This window comes from Eschscholzia californica, unplaced genomic scaffold, assembly GCF_041429995.1.
Source record: "Eschscholzia californica isolate CP2 unplaced genomic scaffold, dmEscCali1.0.p SCAF_4, whole genome shotgun sequence".
Lineage (NCBI taxonomy): Eukaryota > Viridiplantae > Streptophyta > Magnoliopsida > Ranunculales > Papaveraceae > Eschscholzia > Eschscholzia californica.
In genome coordinates this window covers 48,444,284-48,463,131 of record NW_028238461.1, presented here as the reverse complement: position 1 = coordinate 48,463,131, position 18,848 = coordinate 48,444,284, and the positions used below count along the sequence as shown (strand labels likewise).

General features: G+C 38.0%; 4 protein-coding genes across 5 annotated transcripts; 1 reads left to right on the top strand and 3 right to left on the bottom strand.

Annotated features, from left to right (window-relative positions):
- The first annotated feature begins 1,311 nt into the window (after nucleotides 1–1,311).
- NRPE5 (Eukaryotic rpb5 RNA polymerase subunit family protein) lies at nucleotides 1,312–5,324 on the top strand. Its single transcript, XM_086636205.1, has 4 exons — nucleotides 1,312–1,829; nucleotides 2,494–2,670; nucleotides 4,087–4,200; nucleotides 4,979–5,324. The coding sequence occupies exons 1-4, from the start codon at nucleotides 1,554–1,556 to the stop codon at nucleotides 5,102–5,104; spliced, it is 693 nt and encodes a 230-aa protein (XP_086492331.1). The 5' UTR covers nucleotides 1,312–1,553; the 3' UTR covers nucleotides 5,105–5,324.
- Nucleotides 5,325–5,729: 405 nt separating this feature from the next.
- LOC147545525 (vesicle transport protein GOT1-like) lies at nucleotides 5,730–8,582 on the bottom strand. Of its 2 annotated transcripts, none has more exons than XM_086636203.1 (7): nucleotides 8,301–8,582; nucleotides 7,854–7,912; nucleotides 7,050–7,141; nucleotides 6,883–6,963; nucleotides 6,701–6,798; nucleotides 6,535–6,616; nucleotides 5,730–6,107 (listed from the first exon to the last, which is right to left on the bottom strand). In XM_086636203.1, exons 2-7 carry the CDS (start codon nucleotides 7,882–7,884, stop codon nucleotides 6,069–6,071), a joined length of 423 nt encoding a protein of 140 aa, XP_086492329.1. In that variant the 5' UTR covers nucleotides 7,885–7,912; nucleotides 8,301–8,582; the 3' UTR covers nucleotides 5,730–6,068. The 2 variants fall into 2 exon arrangements, with proteins under 2 accessions (XP_086492329.1, XP_086492330.1); XM_086636204.1 differs by having other exon boundaries at nucleotides 7,854–7,909; nucleotides 8,301–8,490.
- Nucleotides 8,583–15,491: 6,909 nt separating this feature from the next.
- LOC147545524 (cyclin-dependent kinase C-1-like) lies at nucleotides 15,492–16,754 on the bottom strand. The gene is given in 2 exon segments (XM_086635827.1): nucleotides 15,492–15,563; nucleotides 15,565–16,754. Coding segments are annotated over 2 exon segments (1,095 nt in total). The 5' UTR covers nucleotides 16,588–16,754.
- Nucleotides 16,755–17,212: 458 nt separating this feature from the next.
- On the bottom strand, nucleotides 17,213–18,778 carry LOC147545523 (GDSL esterase/lipase At5g45910-like). The gene has a single exon (XM_086634383.1). It carries the CDS (start codon nucleotides 18,635–18,637, stop codon nucleotides 17,345–17,347), a length of 1,293 nt encoding a protein of 430 aa, XP_086490509.1. The 5' UTR covers nucleotides 18,638–18,778; the 3' UTR covers nucleotides 17,213–17,344.
- Nucleotides 18,779–18,848: the final 70 nt, after the last annotated feature.

The window sequence follows — 18,848 nt, the reverse complement described above, 5'->3', positions numbered from 1 at the left end:
GACAGACTGTAGGAAGCGACTAATCCGACATCAGGCTGATACTAATTGAAACTCATTTAAGTTTAAACCTTTATTTTGACTGCCAACTACCTAAATTTAAATCTTTATGACAAGAACAATTAAGTTGAAGAGTACAAACGAGAAGTGGTTTTTCGAAGATTTTAATGAAGTGGTCTTTCGAAAATTTTGGTTCACCAATTTTTCTATCCCGCTCTTATCACATATCCGAATACCTAAATTGGTTAAATATTGGAAATTAGGAGCTTTTGCTTCTTAATAATCTATCATGTGCTCTTGTGACACGAAGTAGAAACTTTAGTATTTTACTTGGTGACTAAGTTAAGGAGGTACTCAAACAAAATTCATTTGTGTTGCCTAATTCTCTCCTTAGCAGCATCGTCGTACCCACTACTACTGTCATTTACTCAACTAACACAAATTACTGTAGCACCAGTTACCTGATTAACCTTGCGACCGAGCTCACCACAAGGAACCATCAGTACTGTCATCGTTACGAAACGCTATCATTCACCAACACCGCACTACCGCCACGAGCCCAACATTGCTCCCCTACCACTCATTGCTACACCAAAGCTCGATGCCAACACTTTTAGCATCATCATGGCGGGTATCACCATCGTCGCAATAACTCCAACGGCAGCAGAATAACCACCACTCTGACCACTAGGTTCATCACAATTAGGTTAACCTTCACCCCTCCACAACTAGTAGTTGTTGATTTGCGAACTGCTTAGAGCAACTCCAATGTATAGGGGCTGGGGCTCCCATTCAAATTTGGGAGCCCCAGCCCCCCAGCCCCATTACTCCAACCCGGGAGCCTCGGGGCGGGACTCCCGGTGGGGCTGGGAGCCCCTCAGTCCGGGCTCCCAAATGGGAGCCTGGGCTGGGGGGCTCCCAGCCCCTAATGTGACCGTTGGGGTGTTCCCAACGGTCACATTTGGGGTGGATTCCCTAAAAAGGGAATCCACCCCACTTTGTTTTATTTTTTTTTTAAATTGATTTTTTTTTTTTTTGTTATTATTTTGAGTATTTCTTTTAAATTATTTTTCTTCTAATTGTTTATTTTTTTTGTGTTTATCTTTTTGTTTTTATCTCGATGGAATAATATCACATTCTAATTCATAACCGAAATCTAATAATTTATAGTCGAAATTTAAAATCAAAATTTCGCACACGTACTTCACACACGTATATTATTTTGATTTGGGAGCCTCGGTTGGGAGCCCGACGTTGGAATCGAGAAAAGCCCCGGGACTCCCAAAATTCAAGGGCTCCCGAAATTGGGAGCCCGAGCCCCACATTGGAGTTGCCCTCGGTGACTGAATTATTTCTCTCTACCCTTTGGGGTGGTCAAATGAAGTCAATACCTTTCTTTACAAAATAAACGTCTTCTCCCTATAAAAGGCGAAAAGTTTTCTTCTCGAGAAAAAAATTTATACAGGAGTTTCTTTCTTTCCACCGTTTCCTCTCACAAAACAGTGAGAATTTCAGAATTTCTAGAGAGAGAGAGAGAGAGAGAGTTACCGGAAAAAATGGAAGCTGGAGGAAGTGGTAGCGGTGCTGGTGGAGCAACATTAGCTCTGATGCCTAGCTGCATGAGTAGTTGGGTGGACACTGGGAGTGTAGAGAGTCATAGGTACTACCTCGCTCGTCGAACTATTCTGGAAATGCTGAAAGATAGAGGTTATGAAGTTCCTGATCCTGACCTAGATCTATCTCTTCATGAATTCCGTGCCATCTATGGCCAAACCCCAGATGTGGATCGTCTTCGAATCTCTCTTCCTCTCCTTTCTAATCCCTCCAAAAAGGTTTATTTTTTTACTCTTATTTGTCTTTCCTCTTCAAGTTAGTGCATGGTTACTCAAATTAGGGTTTAGGGTTTTACTGATTTCTTTGTTATTCTCTTTAGTTTTTAGTTTAGGGTTTATCTAAATAAGTGAAAATTTGACAGTTTTAGTTTATTTCAGAATGATTTCTTATGGGTTTAGGGTTTTGGAGTTTGTTTATACACTTGATCTGTATATACAATTTTTGGCTTGCATTGACTGAAGTCGAGCCCTCTTAACTCTAACTTTGATAATAATAAGTCACTGAGTTTTACCTGCAAATAGAATGTCTCAGCCTCATGAATGATTTTGCGGAACAATTCAATAACCATAAGCACATCTCTTGGAATGGAAATCCTTAGTTGCTCAATTTTTTCGAGTTATCAGTTTTCCATATTTTACGCATTAAAACTGTGTCCTTTATTACAATTTGTGAAAACCACCAAGTTGTGGACCCGTCAAACGATATAATATCTTGAATATTTTTTAGTGAATCAAATCAAACGTTTCTAGGTATAGCATTCATGGTTTCGAGCATCGCTACATGGTAAACCAAAACTTGAAATAAATTTATCCGATTTACTAGAGAAGATCTGTAATGTCATAGACACATATTCTCTAACTCACTTCATATGGTAAATTGCAGATTTTAGTAATATTTTGTGGAACTGAAAAGGTCAAACTAGGTGTTATGCGTGGAATTCTTGGTAAGATTGCTAATGACAGCGGCCTGAACCGGCTAATATTGGTCCTGCAAAGCACTATTACATCCCAAGCTCAAGAAGCACTTGGACTTTTTAATGTTACCATTGAAATTTTCCAAGTAAGTTTCTTGACAGTTACTAAGGTTTAGCATGTTTCGTGTTGTCTTGGTGTAGATTATGGAATTATTTCACAGCTGCTGGGTACGTTTGAAAAGTTAACGAGTATTATTTCTGCGTAGTACTCATGTTCTAATTGACTACAATCCTATGGTTGCTAGACCTATTTTAACATCCATTAGGTAATTCTGCGTTTATTACGTGGATCGTGTGGCACACCGGATGGTAGCTGCTGCACAATTTCTATGTTAACCACAAGATCTGCATCTTCCTATTTTTCGAGTTCAGTTGGTTGAGTTCGAAGGAAAACTTAATTAATAATAATGAGTTGCTGTTCAAGTAGGTTTTTTAGTGTATATCCTTGTGCAGCATATTATTCATCATTTTAGTGCTTTTATTGCTCTTCTGCTACATGGTATTACTCCACCCTGCAGATTTTGTATTGAATCATCTCTTATATTGGAATGTTATAAAAGCAACGTTCTGTTACTGACATTCCATGAGAGCTGAATCCTGCTCTCAGTTGTTTCACATAAATGAGCCTTTTGTTTTCTTTTTCTGTAACACCTCCTTTATGTGTTAGTTTTTTTTTATTCTTGCATCAGGTTTCACTTTCGGACTCAATGGAACTGGTTTTACAAATGCACGATTGTAATCTATTTACCACACAATTGTTCCCTACTTTGGGATTCCCAACTAATTTATCATGCTCTTTGGATAAACTTGATTATTCATCTTTGCTCTCAGTTCTATTTAACTTGGGTAAAGTGGTTACCAAGTTGGTTTCCACCCTCGAGGTCTGTGGTTCAAGACACAGATACATCTTACCTTTCCAAGAAAAAAAGCTGCCGTTTTCAAGATTTATCTAATGATGTGTACGCTACTTACATGAATAACTTCAGCATGCCGGTTATAAAAGTTCCTTGAATATGGGCCAACTGCTAACTGGAAGAGCAACCCTAGAAATTGTCTTTGGCCCGACCCGTTTATGTTATGTTTGCACTAGTCTTATAAATGGCGGTTGTCAATGTAAGGGGTGTATCTTATTGTAGAGTTTTAGTGAGTTACGTATACCGAAATCCGTGAGAAATCTCTGTAATCTCGTTTGTTGAGGAGTAGGTTTTAAGACTGAACCACATAAATCCCTTGTTATCTGTATATTTGTTTACTTCCAATGTTGCTTTTCTGGTTTTTTAGATCTTCGTCATAACACATCATAAGATAATTGGCTTTTTGGAGGATTGATAGTTTATGTCTGTTTAATTAAGTCACGTTGGACGTTCATATACTTGACCTTTGTGGGTAACAATGAATGTGTGTTATTCCTTCAAAACTCGAAAAGAATTTTCTACATATATAGTGCTAATAAAGAGTGTTCCATTTCGTGATTTTAATGTTCTATGGCTTGTTGTCCGCAGATCAATGAATTGTTGGTGAACATCACGAAGCATGTTTTGATGCCAAAACATGAAATTCTGACTCAGGATGAGAAAAGGAAACTGTTGAGCAAGTATAATTTGGAAGACAAACAGGTTTTAACCAACTCTGGATCTTTTGTTTGCTAATGTTCATATAATTGTTTCCTTGCGTTGTCGCAAGTTGATGCTATGCTATTGGTTGGGCCACAATTGTGCTCTCCCTGTTAGTTTGACAATTAATTTTTCTGAACTTGTGTTAGTTTGATCTGCCAACCTTAATTACTCCAGCAGATTCTTTGGTCGATCTTGGACCCTGGTCGCTAAAAATGCATATATAGGCCGAGACTCACCTGCTAGTGTTGATATTTGATATTACTCGCATGTTCAGTTGGTGAGGCCATGGTCGATGTTGCTTAAAAAGGATACCGTTACAGAATATGAGCCTTTATATAGAAATTGATGGTTGTAGTTTAATCACAGTGTTTGTCTGTCTAGCGGTTACCTAGCTTTGTTATAGATCACGGACGAAACTTGTGCACGAACACAACAGTTGACACACTATGGGCCAGTTAAGTTAGCAGTGAATTTTAGATATGCGTAAAATATTGCCTTCCGGGACCTCTACACGGGAAAGAGATGGGCAAGGTTCGAGCTATTTCTTTGTTCTATTAGCTCATACTAGCTCATTAGGGGATATGTATTTCTGTCTTTCTATATATTTTTTATCTGGTTATGATCGTAACCGAGTATAAAAAGGGAGTTTTCTATATAAGGTCTATGCGAAGAGTGAAACCTGTTTTTCCTAGTCGTGGTAGTAGAATTTTTTTATACCAAGTATGATATCTCTTCTTCTCCAATTTGAAGCTAATGAATATTTTGGGTTTGGTTGCAGCTTCCTCGGATGTTGTTAAGTGATGCATTCGTACGTTATTATGGGCTTCAAAAGGGACAGATAGTGAAAGTCACTTATGATGGAGACCTCACTGGAACTCACGTCACCTACCGCTGCATTCACTGAGAAGACTGTCAGGTTCCAATGATGATGAAGACTGTCAATAGAATACGGGAGTGTAACTTGCAGCTGCAGAATGTGTTTTGTTGGTTATCGACTTGGTTTGCTTCTGATGATTTTGTTATACTTAATTTGGTATGTTGTATATGTGAAAACCTACAGGCAAAAACTCAGATCCCTTTTCTGAGCGATGATCATTTGGCAAGTGAAACACTCTTTCCTACTACATTCTCTTTATGGTAAAAATGCTAAATGTACAAAGAATCTTCGTGTCGAAGATTCTTGACAAAATGCTAATTGAACGGTCCCGATCAAAGTCAAACTTTGAAAAACTTTGATCAACTTTTGTCTTTTAGTGAAAATGAGTCATTAAGTCAAGGATTTTGTCAAGGACTTTGTACATGTAGCACTCCCGTTTCTGCTTTATGTTGTGAACATTTTCATCCAGAATAACTGTTGGCTAAAAAATCGGAATTAAACATTAGGTCGAAGCAGAGGTTCCTTAAAAAATATTAGGAAGTTGAAGAAAATCTAAAGCAATCCTTACCCACAAGTGACTATGGGACCAAATGAAGTGTAATGGATCTTGGACAGAGCTAAGTTAAAAAGAAGGAAAGAGATAATTTCCCTATTCTTTCTAACGATCTCTTCTTTTCTCCTGTTTTTCTTGTACATTTCGATAGCAACTCTCCAATTAAAAAACAATAGGTAGATCCACTATCAGGCAATTCCAACAGTACTGTGCAAGTTAGTGCATGCAAGTTTCAATTATAAGACACTACATCGACAAAATTTGGAGAGAAACAAGGAACGAAACAACATTATACAAAGAAAAAGGTCATAATTGTTCAAATGTTTTCATCCGTAACGTCAGCAAAATATCACAACACTGTGCCCCAGACGGAAAAGTATATTACATGGGCTTCTCAAAAGGTAGGTTCTTTCTCTTGGTGTTGATTTAGCAGTGACCTTAGACAGGAACTCTTTTGCTTCTGTACCTATCCATGAACTACAAACAAAACACATGCATAAGAGAAGGTGTTTTGGAAGTTCGTTCGGAAAAGCAACAAGAAAATATCAAACAGAAAACAACATAAAATGGGTAGGCCGTAAAGGGAAGGCAGTGAGGCTATAGCAAGATAACTTTGTCAAGTTTAGGCAAACTTTGGTTCGTATGTATTAGCTGCAATCACCCCAACTATATGTACTTGACAAAGGTTGCCGCCTAAAATTTCCGTCTTCCAACATATTCTCACAATACATTTTCTGGGCAAGTTAAAACAAGATAACTACTACATAGGAAAGAAGGGCGAATATCCTGTGAAACTAATACTAGAAGCATGCTGCTAAAGTTTCACATGTAAAGTTTAAGATGAACTTTAGGGGAAAAAAACCTCATCTAGCTAAAGATATTATCAACTTCCAGATATCCTTACCGATGTGACAAAAGGTTGTCGGAAGACCCACCCGAAAAAGGGTATTCTTTGTAGAAATACTGCCAAGGTAGGCCAAAATCCACTGCGCAAAAAATCTCGTGTCAGCATATACCAATGTGATACACGAAGGATTATGGAGAAGAGTCTGGAAAAATTAACTACAAACCTGAAAAGAACGATGAAACCATATGCCTCCAAGATCATGCCCATGATAGGCCATCCAATGAGGACAAAAAAGAAACCAATACCAAAAGAGATAGTACCCTGCCAATCATTTGCATGGTCTAAGAAGGCATTACAAGATAATCAGAAAGCAAGTTATAGGTAAGGTTTCTATAATAACTAAACCTTGTAGTTTTGACGTTTCATGAAGAATTGCATCGTGGATTTCAATCCAATGGTCAACATCACCCCCGATAAAAAGAGGATCTGGTTATGCAAATCATCAATTTAAATCAGATTAGGTTGAACAGTGGTTAGTAAATGAATTAGATGTGGCTTATCAAGTTACTTACGTTTCCCATGGCAAGAAGTCCCTTGTCGAAGAGAAACATAACTCCCAGGAATGAGAAAAATATTCCAAACCCTGTCAATCCTAGTCCAATCTCTGTTCGAATAAAAAAAATGAAGTGAGGAGATCAGAGACTAGAAGGTTAGGTTGGGAAACAAATATCTTAAAAAGGAAACTTAACAAAAGAACACAAGGAGAAAAGATAGGGTTTCATTAGATTTGGAAACCAAGACTAACCAATCACAGATTTTAGAAAAGCAAAGCACATGGAAACATCAAACGAGTATTCAACCATAAGAAATAGGGAAAAAAGAGTTTGTTCCAGGAATAATTATAGGCAGTGCAATCTGGTAAGGCTAGTTAGCTAAACAACAGGCTAAGTTGCTCGGTTTTCCGGCCGAACCGAGTCGAACAATGATCGGTTCGGCCCAAAAACTGATCAGTACGGTTCAACTTGGTTTGGTTCAGCCGATTGGTTCGGTTTTTGCTCACCCCTACTTATCGGCATATATCAAGTTATCAACTTATACAAGTACGAAAGTAAAATAAGAATATAGGTTTAACTATAATTCCCCGAATGGCCATTAGTTATGATACATCCTATGGATTTGAGCTCTGGGTGACTGATTTTGATCTTCATTTAAGAGGAACTTAACGAATTGACCAACAGTTCACTGAAGTATTATGAATTAAAAATGATGATTTTGAGTATGATACATGATATGGGGTGTTCTATTAGTAATTTCATGTCAAGTAAAATTGCATCATTTTAATTGGAATAACATGTAGGATGAGTATAATCACATACTTTTTCTGTCATTCATCTCGAACGAAATCATTTTGCCAAGCTATTCACTACCTCAGCTGCTGCATCAGAAAATGAAATCAGGATCAATATGGCACATAGTGAACGGAGCAAAAAATCAGTATTTTTAACATAATCAATTGTTCGATTCTCTTCTAAACCAAAACTAATTGAATTTAGAATCACACCATTGACTAATTCCTTTATCTCGATATAGTGCTTTAAGGCAAACCTCTAATCAATAATACTAGTTCAGTAACGTCTCAAGGAAAAGATTCAACACAAAACTACCTAACTAATCTGCCAATTGCCCTAAAACTTGAGAGACTCAATCGACCTGTTTTTATATACAAATTGTAACAGTACCCAATTAGGTTTTGAAGAAACCCTAGAAAACTAGCACTTGGAAGAAGACCTAGGAAAAACTGGGAATCTTAGAAAAGCTTTTACCTCAAATTTCAGATGTACTTCTCGAGTGTCTTTCTACTCCCAACAGAATCGAAAAAGTAGATAGAGAGAGAGAGAGAGAGAGAGAGAGAGAGAGAGAGAGAGAGAGAGAGTCTGAGAATGGATGTGAGAGTGAAGATGGTGATGAGAGAGAAAACTGAAAACTCCTCCCGTCGTCCAGAAATGGAATGGTCATTAATTAGAATTTGCCCCTTAAATGTGAAGCTGTCTTTAATATTTGACCCCTAAATTGTCCAGCATTCTAAAATGGTCATTACCTCTCCTGTTTTTTTTTTGTTTTTTGTCTCTAATAGACTCAAACCCCGTAGCCCACAGACGACCAATTGATCACCTACAATTGTTCTAATTTTAATCAATTTATAACACCAAATTTTGTGTTAGAGTATAAATGCATTGCCATGTGTCTTTTTTCTCTGTTTACAGTTTATATCGGAAAACAAAGTATGTTAGTCGGTTACAGTACTTTTGGAAGGACATAAGAAAAGATGAGGTTGAAATCTTCTGAGTTGTGAAGAGTCACGATGATGTTTTTGAAGATAGACTATTAACGGATTACGGTAGAGAGCTGGATCCTTTGCATTCAACTCATGTTCCTTCTATGGGTTACACAATTGGAGCTAGCTTGTATTTCGTTGCGGATCTCCCGACATGACAATTTTAAGCATTAAGTAAGGTTGCATTAACTTGTATATTTAGTGACCGTGATGCTTGTCGACTGAATTATATGCTCATCTCTCACTTCCACTTATATGTATTCGTCATGTCTTTCCTTGGCATAAAATTCTTGGGATATTATGTAGCGTCTTTCAGGAAGCATAGAGACAGTTTAGTTAGTCATACTTACATTTACAATGAGTCAACGGAGCACTAATACGGCTTAATTTTAGTTTTGCACATTGTTTATCTAGTTAATGCCGAAGTACAGACGTCACCTACAGACTATATAGAGATCAGAAACCGCTGAACTTACCTAGAGGTAGTTAGCTTGAATACTTAGACCTTTCTCTTTGAGTTGGGTATTCTAGAGAGATTTTTTACAGGACCTCTAATTGATGTAGCATTCAAAGAACAAAAGGGGCATTTTACTTGTAATAACTTTTAGTATATACTGTAGTTTGAAACATACTGGCGTATAGAGAGCATCGGATTCTTTCTTTTCCTGTCATACGACGTTTGGCGCCTTAGTGGTTGCAGTAAGTTTTGAGTTATGACTAAGCATGGGAAATATGAATTGGGAAGGAGATATCCTTTGTGTTTGATATAGGAATATTACTTCATTACCCCCCCGCAAGTTGGAGCTGGGGAAGAAATCTGAGTCAAGCCTAACTTGGAAGTTAACCGTTGGAATTGGTCAGAACCAAGAGGCTTTGTGAAAATATCAGCGACCTGATCTGCAGAGCGAACATGAGATAGCTGGATAAGACCACTTTCAAGTTTCTCACGGACAAAGTGGCAATCGAGTTCAATGTGCTTTGTTCGTTCGTGAAAAACTGGATTAGCAGCGATATGCATAGCCGCCTTATTGTCACAGGAAACCTGAAAAGGTTCTGGAATGGAAATCCGAAGGTCCTGAAAAAGGTATTTTAACCATTGGAGCTCGGCTGTAAGGAAGGCAAGAGCACGATATTCTGCCTCAGCAGATGATCGGGAGACAGTCGGTTGTTTCTTGGATTTCCAAGACAACGGACTCGCACCAAGCATTGTGAAGTAGCCGGTGGTGGAACGACGTGTAATGGGGCAGCTGGCCCAATCAGAGTCGGCAAAACCCGAAAGTGTCAAAGAGCTAGAAGAGGAAAGGAGGATCCCATGATCGAGAGTCCCCTTCAAATATCTGAGCACTCGAGTCGCGGCATCCATATGTGTAGAACGGGGATGCTGCATAAATTGACTTAAATAATTCACCGAAAAAGCGATATCGGGTCTTGTTACAGTGACGTAGAGAAGTCGACCAATGAGACGTCGGAATGAAGTGGGATCGTCTAAAGGTGTACCGTCTGTAGGTAATAATTTTAAATGTTGTTCCATAGGAAATAAACTCGGCTTGGCTCCGAGAAGGCCAGAATCTCGAAGGATGTCCAAAGTGTATTTCCGTTGGCAAAGAAAAATACCCTTAGGAGACCTAGAGACTTCTAAGCCTAGAAAGTATTGAAGTCGCCCGAGATTTTTAAGAGAAAATCGTTTTTCGAGGCGTTGTCGAAGGGATTCAATTTCCTTGTTGTCATTGCCTGTGACGATGATGTCATCCACATAGACAAGAATGTAAATAGCAATCAGACCATTGAAATAACTAAAAAGAGAATGATCTGACGAAGATTGGGAAAAACCTTCGGCTTTTAAACCTGAGGAAAACTTAGCAAACCATTGTCTAAAAGCTTGTTTCAAACCGTATAATGATTTGTTCAAGCGACAAACTCTAGTGTCACCTTTGCTGCTAAAGCCAGGGGGAATGGTCATATAGACTTCTTCGTCCAAATCTCCTTGGAGAAAAGCATTATTAACATCTAACTGATGCAAGGCCCATCCCTGAATAGATGCAAGGGATAAAAGGACACGAACAGTTACCAATTTGACAACTGGAGCAAAAGTGTCATGATAGTCGACACCTTCAACTTGGGTATACCCTTTGGCTACGAGGCGCGCCTTATAACGTTCGATGGATCCATTTGAACGATATTTAATTTTGTAAACCCACTTACAACCAATGGGTTTCTTGCCAGGTGGCAATGAAGTCAGAGACCAAGTATTATTTGTCTCGAGGGCGGAAATTTCTTTAGCCATTGCCTCACGCCACTCTGGAGAAGTAGAGGCGATTTTGTAAGTTTTGGGTTCTTTTGTTGTGATAACAGAAGTGAGAAAGGCCTTATGAGAAGGACTAAAACGGTCGAAGCTAATATAGTTGACCAGTGGATAAGGAGTACGCGAAGATGTCATTTCTGAACTAGAAAGAATATAGTCAGCCAGATAAGCAGGCGGATTCCTAACACGAACGGGTCGTGTAGGATTATCAGGTTCCTCGACGGGAGAGTCAAGCGGTGATGCTTCACTGGTGAGTGAAGACAAAGGAGAAGCGGAAGCAGGAAAGTCGGGAGAAGATGCATTATCAGAATATGCCATCGGAACCTCTACAGGAGACGATGAAGATAAATCTTCGCTTGAATCAGTGGGAGGTAGAGGCTCAACCAAAGTAGGAGGAGGAGAAATATTGTGTCGCGGCGGAGACCGGAAAGTGTGGGGAGAAGGCACAAAGTCATCCAAAATATTCAGAGGAGTGAAAGTATGCGAGTCAGATGAATCGTCAGTAATTGACTCAAAAGGAAATTTATTTTCAAAAAAAGTGACATTTCGAGAGTCATAGAGATTTTTAGTCTCTAGGTCATAAATGGTGTACCCTTTCTTTCCATAAGGGTACCCGACAAAGATTCCTGGTTTAGCTCGCATATCAAATTTAGTTGTAGCTTTGATATTATGAGCGAAGCACAGACACCCAAAAACACGGAGGGTCGAGTAGTCTGGTGGAATGTCATATAAAACCTCATAAGGTGACTTAAGTGATAAAATCGGGGTTGGCATTTGATTAATTAAGTAAGTTGCCGTTTTTAAACACTCACCCCAAAAACTGAGGGGGAGGTGAGCTTGAAATCGCAAGGCACGAGCGACATCTAGCAAGTGCCTATGTTTGCGTTCAACGACCCCATTTTGTTGTGGAGTGTGAATACAACTGCGTTGGTGGATAATACCATTAGATTGAAACCACGACTGTAAATCCTTAGTGAGAAATTCAGTTCCATTGTCGGAACGAAAAGCCTGAATAGGACAGGTGGAAGTGGTCGCCGAATCAGAAGAAATAGACTGAATGGTCTTTTGATATTGTTTAATTGTGAAATTCAAGAAAAATTCTAAATATTTCTTGGTCTCAGACTTGGACTGCATAAGAAATGTCCAAGTATATCTGGAGTAATCATCTACTATTGTGAGGAAGTATCGCTTATTTGTAAGCGAAGGAACAGGAAATGGTCCCCAAATGTCAGCATGAACAAGTTGAAAGGGAAAAGTACTAATAGAAGTACTTTTTTGAAAAGGCAATTTAGATTGCTTTGCCATAGGACAAATTGTACAGTCATGCATGGAGTCAAAGCGAATGAAATCAAAACGCTGAGATAAGTGTTTGAGACGATCCAAACTAGGATGTCCCAATCGTCTATGCCAAAGGTCATTCGACTTGTGGAGAGTAAGTGCTGAAGACTTATGACGTAAAATGTATAGATCGCCAACCTCATCAGCCTGACCAATCAGGCGAGTTGTCAAGGTGTCTGTAAAGACACATTGAGAAGGTGAGAAAGTCGCAAGACAATGTAGAGATTTACATAATTGTCGTACAGAAATCAAATTAAATTTGAAGGTCGGAATATGATAAACATTGTCAATGTATAGAGATTCAGAAAATACCACTTTACCGATATGTGTAACCAATAATGTGCTTCCATCAGGAATCTGAACATAAACTGATGGAGGAGCAAGTTCATAAGAACTGAAATGTTGTAAAGAAAAACAAACGTGGTTCGAAGCACCACTGTCGATAATCCACGAAGTAGGGTGGATGGAGAGAATAGTTCCCGAGAGAAAGGTCGTAGCCGTAGGGCTAGGGTAACGAGTATTTTTGTCGGGGAAAAGAGTCGTTCTTAATGAAGAAGGAATAGAAATCATGGGTCGACAAAAATTAGTTGAAAAACTCGAGAAAATAAGTTTGAAGAATTTGCTAAAAAGAGTCCAATGTACCACAATGGATGTAACAATGTATTGGAAAAGGAAATCGCAAGTGGTAAAACCGGAAAAATTCAAATCGAAGAAAAATAGTGATGTGTTAGTTATGTTTGATAGGAAATGCCTTGTCGGAAACATATTAATAGAGTAAGTGCGGAAAATAGATTGAAGAAGTGACAAGTACAATAATGTTGTCGGTAGAGTCAACAAGAAAGTCATTGTCAAAGAAATGTCATATGTAGACAAAATGAACGCAAACAAAAATGATGTTGTTGCGAAGAAATTTGACAAGAAAATCATCGTCGGAATACCAGACGGATGGACGTAGTAAACACCATCAATTAGATGAGAAATCATCTCTATTGCAGAGGAATTGTAAGAAACCACATTGTCAGTGGCGAATGATTCGCTAGACATGATGAAAAGTGTATGAGAAAAAAGAAACAAATAATCACGGAGTTGGAAGTCCGGAAATGAGTCAAGTAAAGAAAGTATATAAAAATATGAAAAGAGATGAAAGCGACAGTTCTGTAGAAAAACAGAGACTGTGACAACTAAAGTATTTCCGACAGTGCTTTTGGTGTCAGAAAAATTAACAGTACTGTCACAAATATATCAAACAGTTCTGAAGGAAAGCGACAGTTCTGTAGGAAAACAAAAACTGTGACAAATAGAGTATTTCTGACAGTACCTTTTGTGTCAAAAGAAGTAACTGTGTTGTCACAAATATGTGAGGCGATTTGATCAACTTATGATCGAAAAAATGACCGGAAAAGGATGGTCTGTCCCTGAGAAGGTGTGTTTGCTTGTTTAAATGTGAATGGAAGTCACAAACGAAACTTTGTGTGATGCAATGAGGGCTACCACCCTTGAAAGTATGAGTCAATCGATGTAAACTTAAATCGATGCTTTGTGAAACTACTTAGAGAGAGAAAGTTTTTTTTTTTTTTTGTTGAAAGAAACTTTACATACTGTAAAACAAATCAATGGTGAGTGTTATGAGAGCTACCACCCTTGAAAGTATAAGTCAATCGATCAAACCTTAAGTCGATTGTTTGTGAAACTCAAAGAAAAAGTTAGAGAGTTTTTTTTTTTTAAGAAAATGTCACCCACTGTGAAAGCAAATCAATGGTGAGTGCTATGAGAGTGTCTAAATCACATGTGAGGATGCCAGATAAGTGAAATCTAGCTTGATTTCAATTATTGTTAGAAATCTGATAATTATGCGTCCGGTCAAGAACGTCGACTTACAGTGGACTGTTGTCGAAATGAAGACTAAAATAACCAAGAATTGCTTTGTGCTAGATTTCAATCATAGAATTCAGCAATCGGATAGTTATGTGTCCGTTCTACTCTGGTAGAAGGTGAATGTCGGACCTATTTAGGTCTGGATATATATAAAAAATACTTAATTTTGAAAACAAAATCAGACCTAGTTGGGTCTGATTCTAATGAAATTAGAAAAGGAATGTTAAAGAAAAAAAAACTGACCTTTTGATGTGGAATGATCGAAAATTAATAAGAAAATAAGAATTCCTGCGAACTTTGTAGATGATTAATAAAGAGCCTTAATAAATCCCGAAGAAACGTTATGCTCTGATACCATGTGAAAATTATGTAGTTGCACAAGAACGATTCAGATCAAGAATAATTGAGATCAAAAGGTAAAATTTATTGATTGAGTATTCATGTAGTTATATCATTTACAAAGAGAGAAGTTAGCATAATTGAATAAAACAGAATTAGGAAAACTAATTACAAAGGATGAAACTAATTACAAAGGATGGAAACTAATATATTGTTTACAAATAGGGAAATATGAATTGGGAAGGAGATATCCTTTGTGTTTGATATAGGAATATTACTTCATTAAAGCACATTGTTTTATGCAAACAGGTCGATGATTCGATGAAGAACAACAATGAGATACACCCATACATCAATTTTGGATGAGATACTTAGGTACATGGTTTTAACAACCTGTGAAACAAATAATAAACAATATGCTTCTTAAATTTTTCATATATTCTCCTAATGGTGTTAAGTTCAGTTAAAGTACCTTATTCTGTACAAGGTTTTAGACTACAATCTGCATCCTGATCTCATAAAGCTAAAGACATGAACTTCACAGCTTATAGTTCCAAGAACCATGCCATCCCTAATTCCATAGAACACAATAAAAATGAACTAGGGATGGAAACTCCGACTGATCATCTCGAAATCACACTTGTACCAGCCATGCTCATTCATATATTAGGCTTTTCAGTCCATTCATACTGTGTGACTGGTCCAATAATGCTCGGTTATAACAATACTAAAGCTAAACCTATTTCTGGATAGGGATAGCTCAAGTCGAAAACAATAAAGAATCGATTTTTTTAAAAAAAAAAACTTCAATATATTTAATCCAATTTAGTTCCACAAGTCTTTGCATTTTTGCCTCTTTGCTGCTTCTTCCTGTTGTCTTTGCTGCTGTCGTTTTTTTCTTTGTCCGGAACTCGTGAGATGATTAAAACTTAGGCAAGTTCTTAGGATCACAAGGTAATGGATCCGTCCAGAAGTAGTCAGCATCAAGGGCATCCTTAGCCGATATTCTCTGAGACGGATCGAGAGTTAACATTCTCTCCAGCAAGTCCAAAGCATGTTTATCAAAATGTTTGAAAACCTCGGTTACACGTCTCTTCATTGGCCTTGATGGTTTGAAATTGTTATACCACGGAATCTTGGACACCCCGGGCCAGTTGGCCTCATTAGGGTCTCCACACAGCTCAAAAATCTTGTTAAGTTGGTCTGGCTCATTCTTTCCAGGCAAGATAGGCTTCCCATGAAGAAGCTCAGCGAAGATACATCCAACAGACCACATATCAACAGCAGGACCATATTTTGTGGTTCCAAGAAGCAATTCTGGAGGTCTATACCACAACGTAATAACTCGATTTGTTAGATTGGCATTGTGATGATGATCATTATTATTAGAAAAAGACCGTGCAAGACCAAAATCAGCAAGCTTGAGATTTCCTTCATTGTCTATTAGAAGATTAGAAGCTTTAATGTCACGATGCACAACTTGATTGACATGACAGTAATGAAGTCCTGTCAATAGTTGCTTCATATAGCACTTTATCTGTGGAATTGTGAATCGTATACCAGGACGATCAGCAATAAGACCCGTTAAATCGTGGTTCATGTACTCAAAAACCATGTAGAAACTACTACCATTGTTGTACTTATTCCCATCAGGACCTGGGGAAGTAACAATCTCCTTCAAATTAATTATGTTTTCATGATGGAGCTTCTTCAAAATTTTAATTTCACGTATAGCCGTAATAGGAAATCCTTCTCTTTCATTCTCCATTCTTATCTTTTTCAGTGCAACAATTTCCCCACTTCTGATTTCTTTAGCCATAAACATCCCTTCACCAATCTGTTCCAATTTCTCGAAATTGTCAACACCTCTAGATACAGGCGACTCATCAACATTGAGCTCACCAGGACCCGCTAAAGCCATAACCAAACGTTGGAGTATTCAAAAATTGAATGATAAACCAACGGAGGAATCACCTTGCAGAGAGGAAGTGAAGATTTAGGATAAAACCCTAGTTGCTCGGCTCCTTTTATAACTACTCAAAAGTCAAAGAATTAGAAACTGCCAGACATTCCCAACCAACCGACTTCCCAAACATTCCAAACATCTCGGGAGTATTTAAACTAGCTTGTATTTCGTTCCGGATTTTCTAGAATGGAAATTCTAAGCATATATTAAGGTTGCTTTTAACTTGTATATTTTGTCTATTAGAAGATTAGATCTGCATTTTGATCTCATGATCTGCAGATAGGATCTCTGTTCTTAGTTTTTGTTTGCTTTGACTAGGTTTTCGAATCTTTGCGATACTTCACAATTTACAGCTTGAAGAACAATGTCATCCCTAACCCCATATAACATACTACAAAATGACTGGCTGAACATACTGCAATCACACTTATACCAGCCATGCTCATGCATATATTAGGCTTTTCAGTCCATTCATATTTCATACTGTGTGACTGCTCCGATAATGCTCGGTTATAACAAATATTAAGGCTAAACCTAATTCTGGATAGATCACTCCAGTCAAAAACAAGTAAAGAATTGATTTAAAAAAAAAAGTTACTTCAATATATTTAATCCAATTTAGTTCCAGCAGTCTTAAGAAAACATAAAAAAAATCACTAATTAAACAAGTAGTACAATCTGTAGTTTCCGTAGCTTCATAAATCGAACAAAACTATGAATGTGATGAAGAACACTTCTTAGCAGACATGTCAAAAGATGGGACGGTATAGTTGCCTGAAATAACTCCAGAAGCCATTAATTGGTAAGCAGCTTCAGTCATATGTGTTTCATCCCACATTATGTAACTATCTGGATTCTTACAGACATTGTTCATCTCGCACGTCTCTGCATTATCTTCATAGAGGTAGGCGTCCAACCCTCTTGCTTCGCAACAAACTACGTAAAGTGCATCTTTATTCTCTATAAATCCAAATTCATCACGTCTTGAGTTAATGAAACGCATTGATGCAGAATTATAATCAGCGTAAATTATGTTGACATGAGGGAACAACTCTCGAAGTTGTTGGATAGTGAATTGGAGGAGTGCATTGTGATGATCGGCAACTTGATTCAACTCATAAATACACCCATTCTGATCATAGACATGTTCATGAGGGTAGTTATTTTGGGCTCTACGAGGACATCCAATTGGGATTAAGCCTGCCACCATTACTTGTGTTGCTCCTAGAGATATTAACTCATAAACCGTGCCTGTAATTTTACCAACCACACTAGGCACCATATCTTGGAGTTCATTGCTGTCTTTGTCTAAAGTGTAATCGTAAGTACCAATTCCTCCTATGTGAAACAATGAACTACCAAAATATTGTTGACATTCTTTGAAGTTAGAACACAAAGACGGGAGCAGGGTTTTGAACCATTCCATTTGAACACCCAATGAGTTCTTAGTTGGAGAAAGGGATAGCGAGGAGTTGACAATTTCATCGTCAAGAACAGTAGCTCCAATGACTGCAAAATTTACACCGCTCTTGAAATCTTCAGGCTTATCTCCAGCCAAATAAGGTGGTAGGAATGGGAGACCTAGAGCTTCAGCCATGAAGTCGATGATAAGACGACCATTAGAGAAATGTCCAGATGACTTGTTAAAGAAAGTGATGCCGTAAGGAAGAGAGTGAACATCTCCGTAAGTTCGATTGGGACGAATATAACCATGAAGGAAACTCATGTCTTCATGAACACCATCAGGGCTACGATTAACTTGATCCCAGGTGAGGTTAGTAGGGCGAGGAGGAGATGATGATGCCGAATTCACGGTTAATTCTTGATTTTGTAACACATAATTACCCGTATCCGATATGTCATCTCCAAAATTAAAAATTGAAGTAATACATGAACTTCTTCCTTCTTCATTAGTATTTCCAGTAGTAGTAGTACTGATCATTACCCCACTTGCTGCTAACATAAGTAAAAACCAAGCAAGAATACTACTCATCAGATGGACCATTCTTCTAATTGCCAGAGTTTTTGGAGAGGGAGGGAGATGAAAGATGTGTAGTGAGCAGATAGGAGGTGAAGTGGGGGGTATTTATGGAGGTGGTGAACAGCGGGGTAAGGTGGGATTCCTGATTATAGTAGGATTTAGAAGTTTCTATTTTACACAACAATTTTGATGAATACTAATCCAAATGGGAGTCTCATATCCCATTAGCTACTAT

Bases quoted from the DNA above. Each gene is read 5' to 3' on its own strand.
- NRPE5 (XM_086636205.1), top strand. From the start codon at position 1,554: ATGGAAGCTGGAGGAAGTGGTAGCGGTGCTGGTGGAGCAACATTAGCT. The intron at 1,830-2,493 runs GTTTATTTTTTT...GGTAAATTGCAG, and splicing joins TTTCTAATCCCTCCAAAAAG to ATTTTAGTAATATTTTGTGG. The intron at 2,671-4,086 runs GTAAGTTTCTTG...TGTTGTCCGCAG, and splicing joins TTACCATTGAAATTTTCCAA to ATCAATGAATTGTTGGTGAA.
- LOC147545525 (XM_086636203.1), bottom strand. From the start codon at position 7,884: ATGATTTCGTTCGAGATGAATGACAGAAAAA. The intron at 6,964-7,049 runs GTAAGTAACTTG...TTGCATAACCAG, and splicing joins GACTTCTTGCCATGGGAAAC to ATCCTCTTTTTATCGGGGGT. The intron at 6,617-6,700 runs GTTTGTAGTTAA...TTTTTTGCGCAG, and splicing joins GGTTTCATCGTTCTTTTCAG to TGGATTTTGGCCTACCTTGG.
- LOC147545523 (XM_086634383.1), bottom strand. From the start codon at position 18,637: ATGGTCCATCTGATGAGTAGTATTCTTGCTTGGTTTTTACTTATGTTA.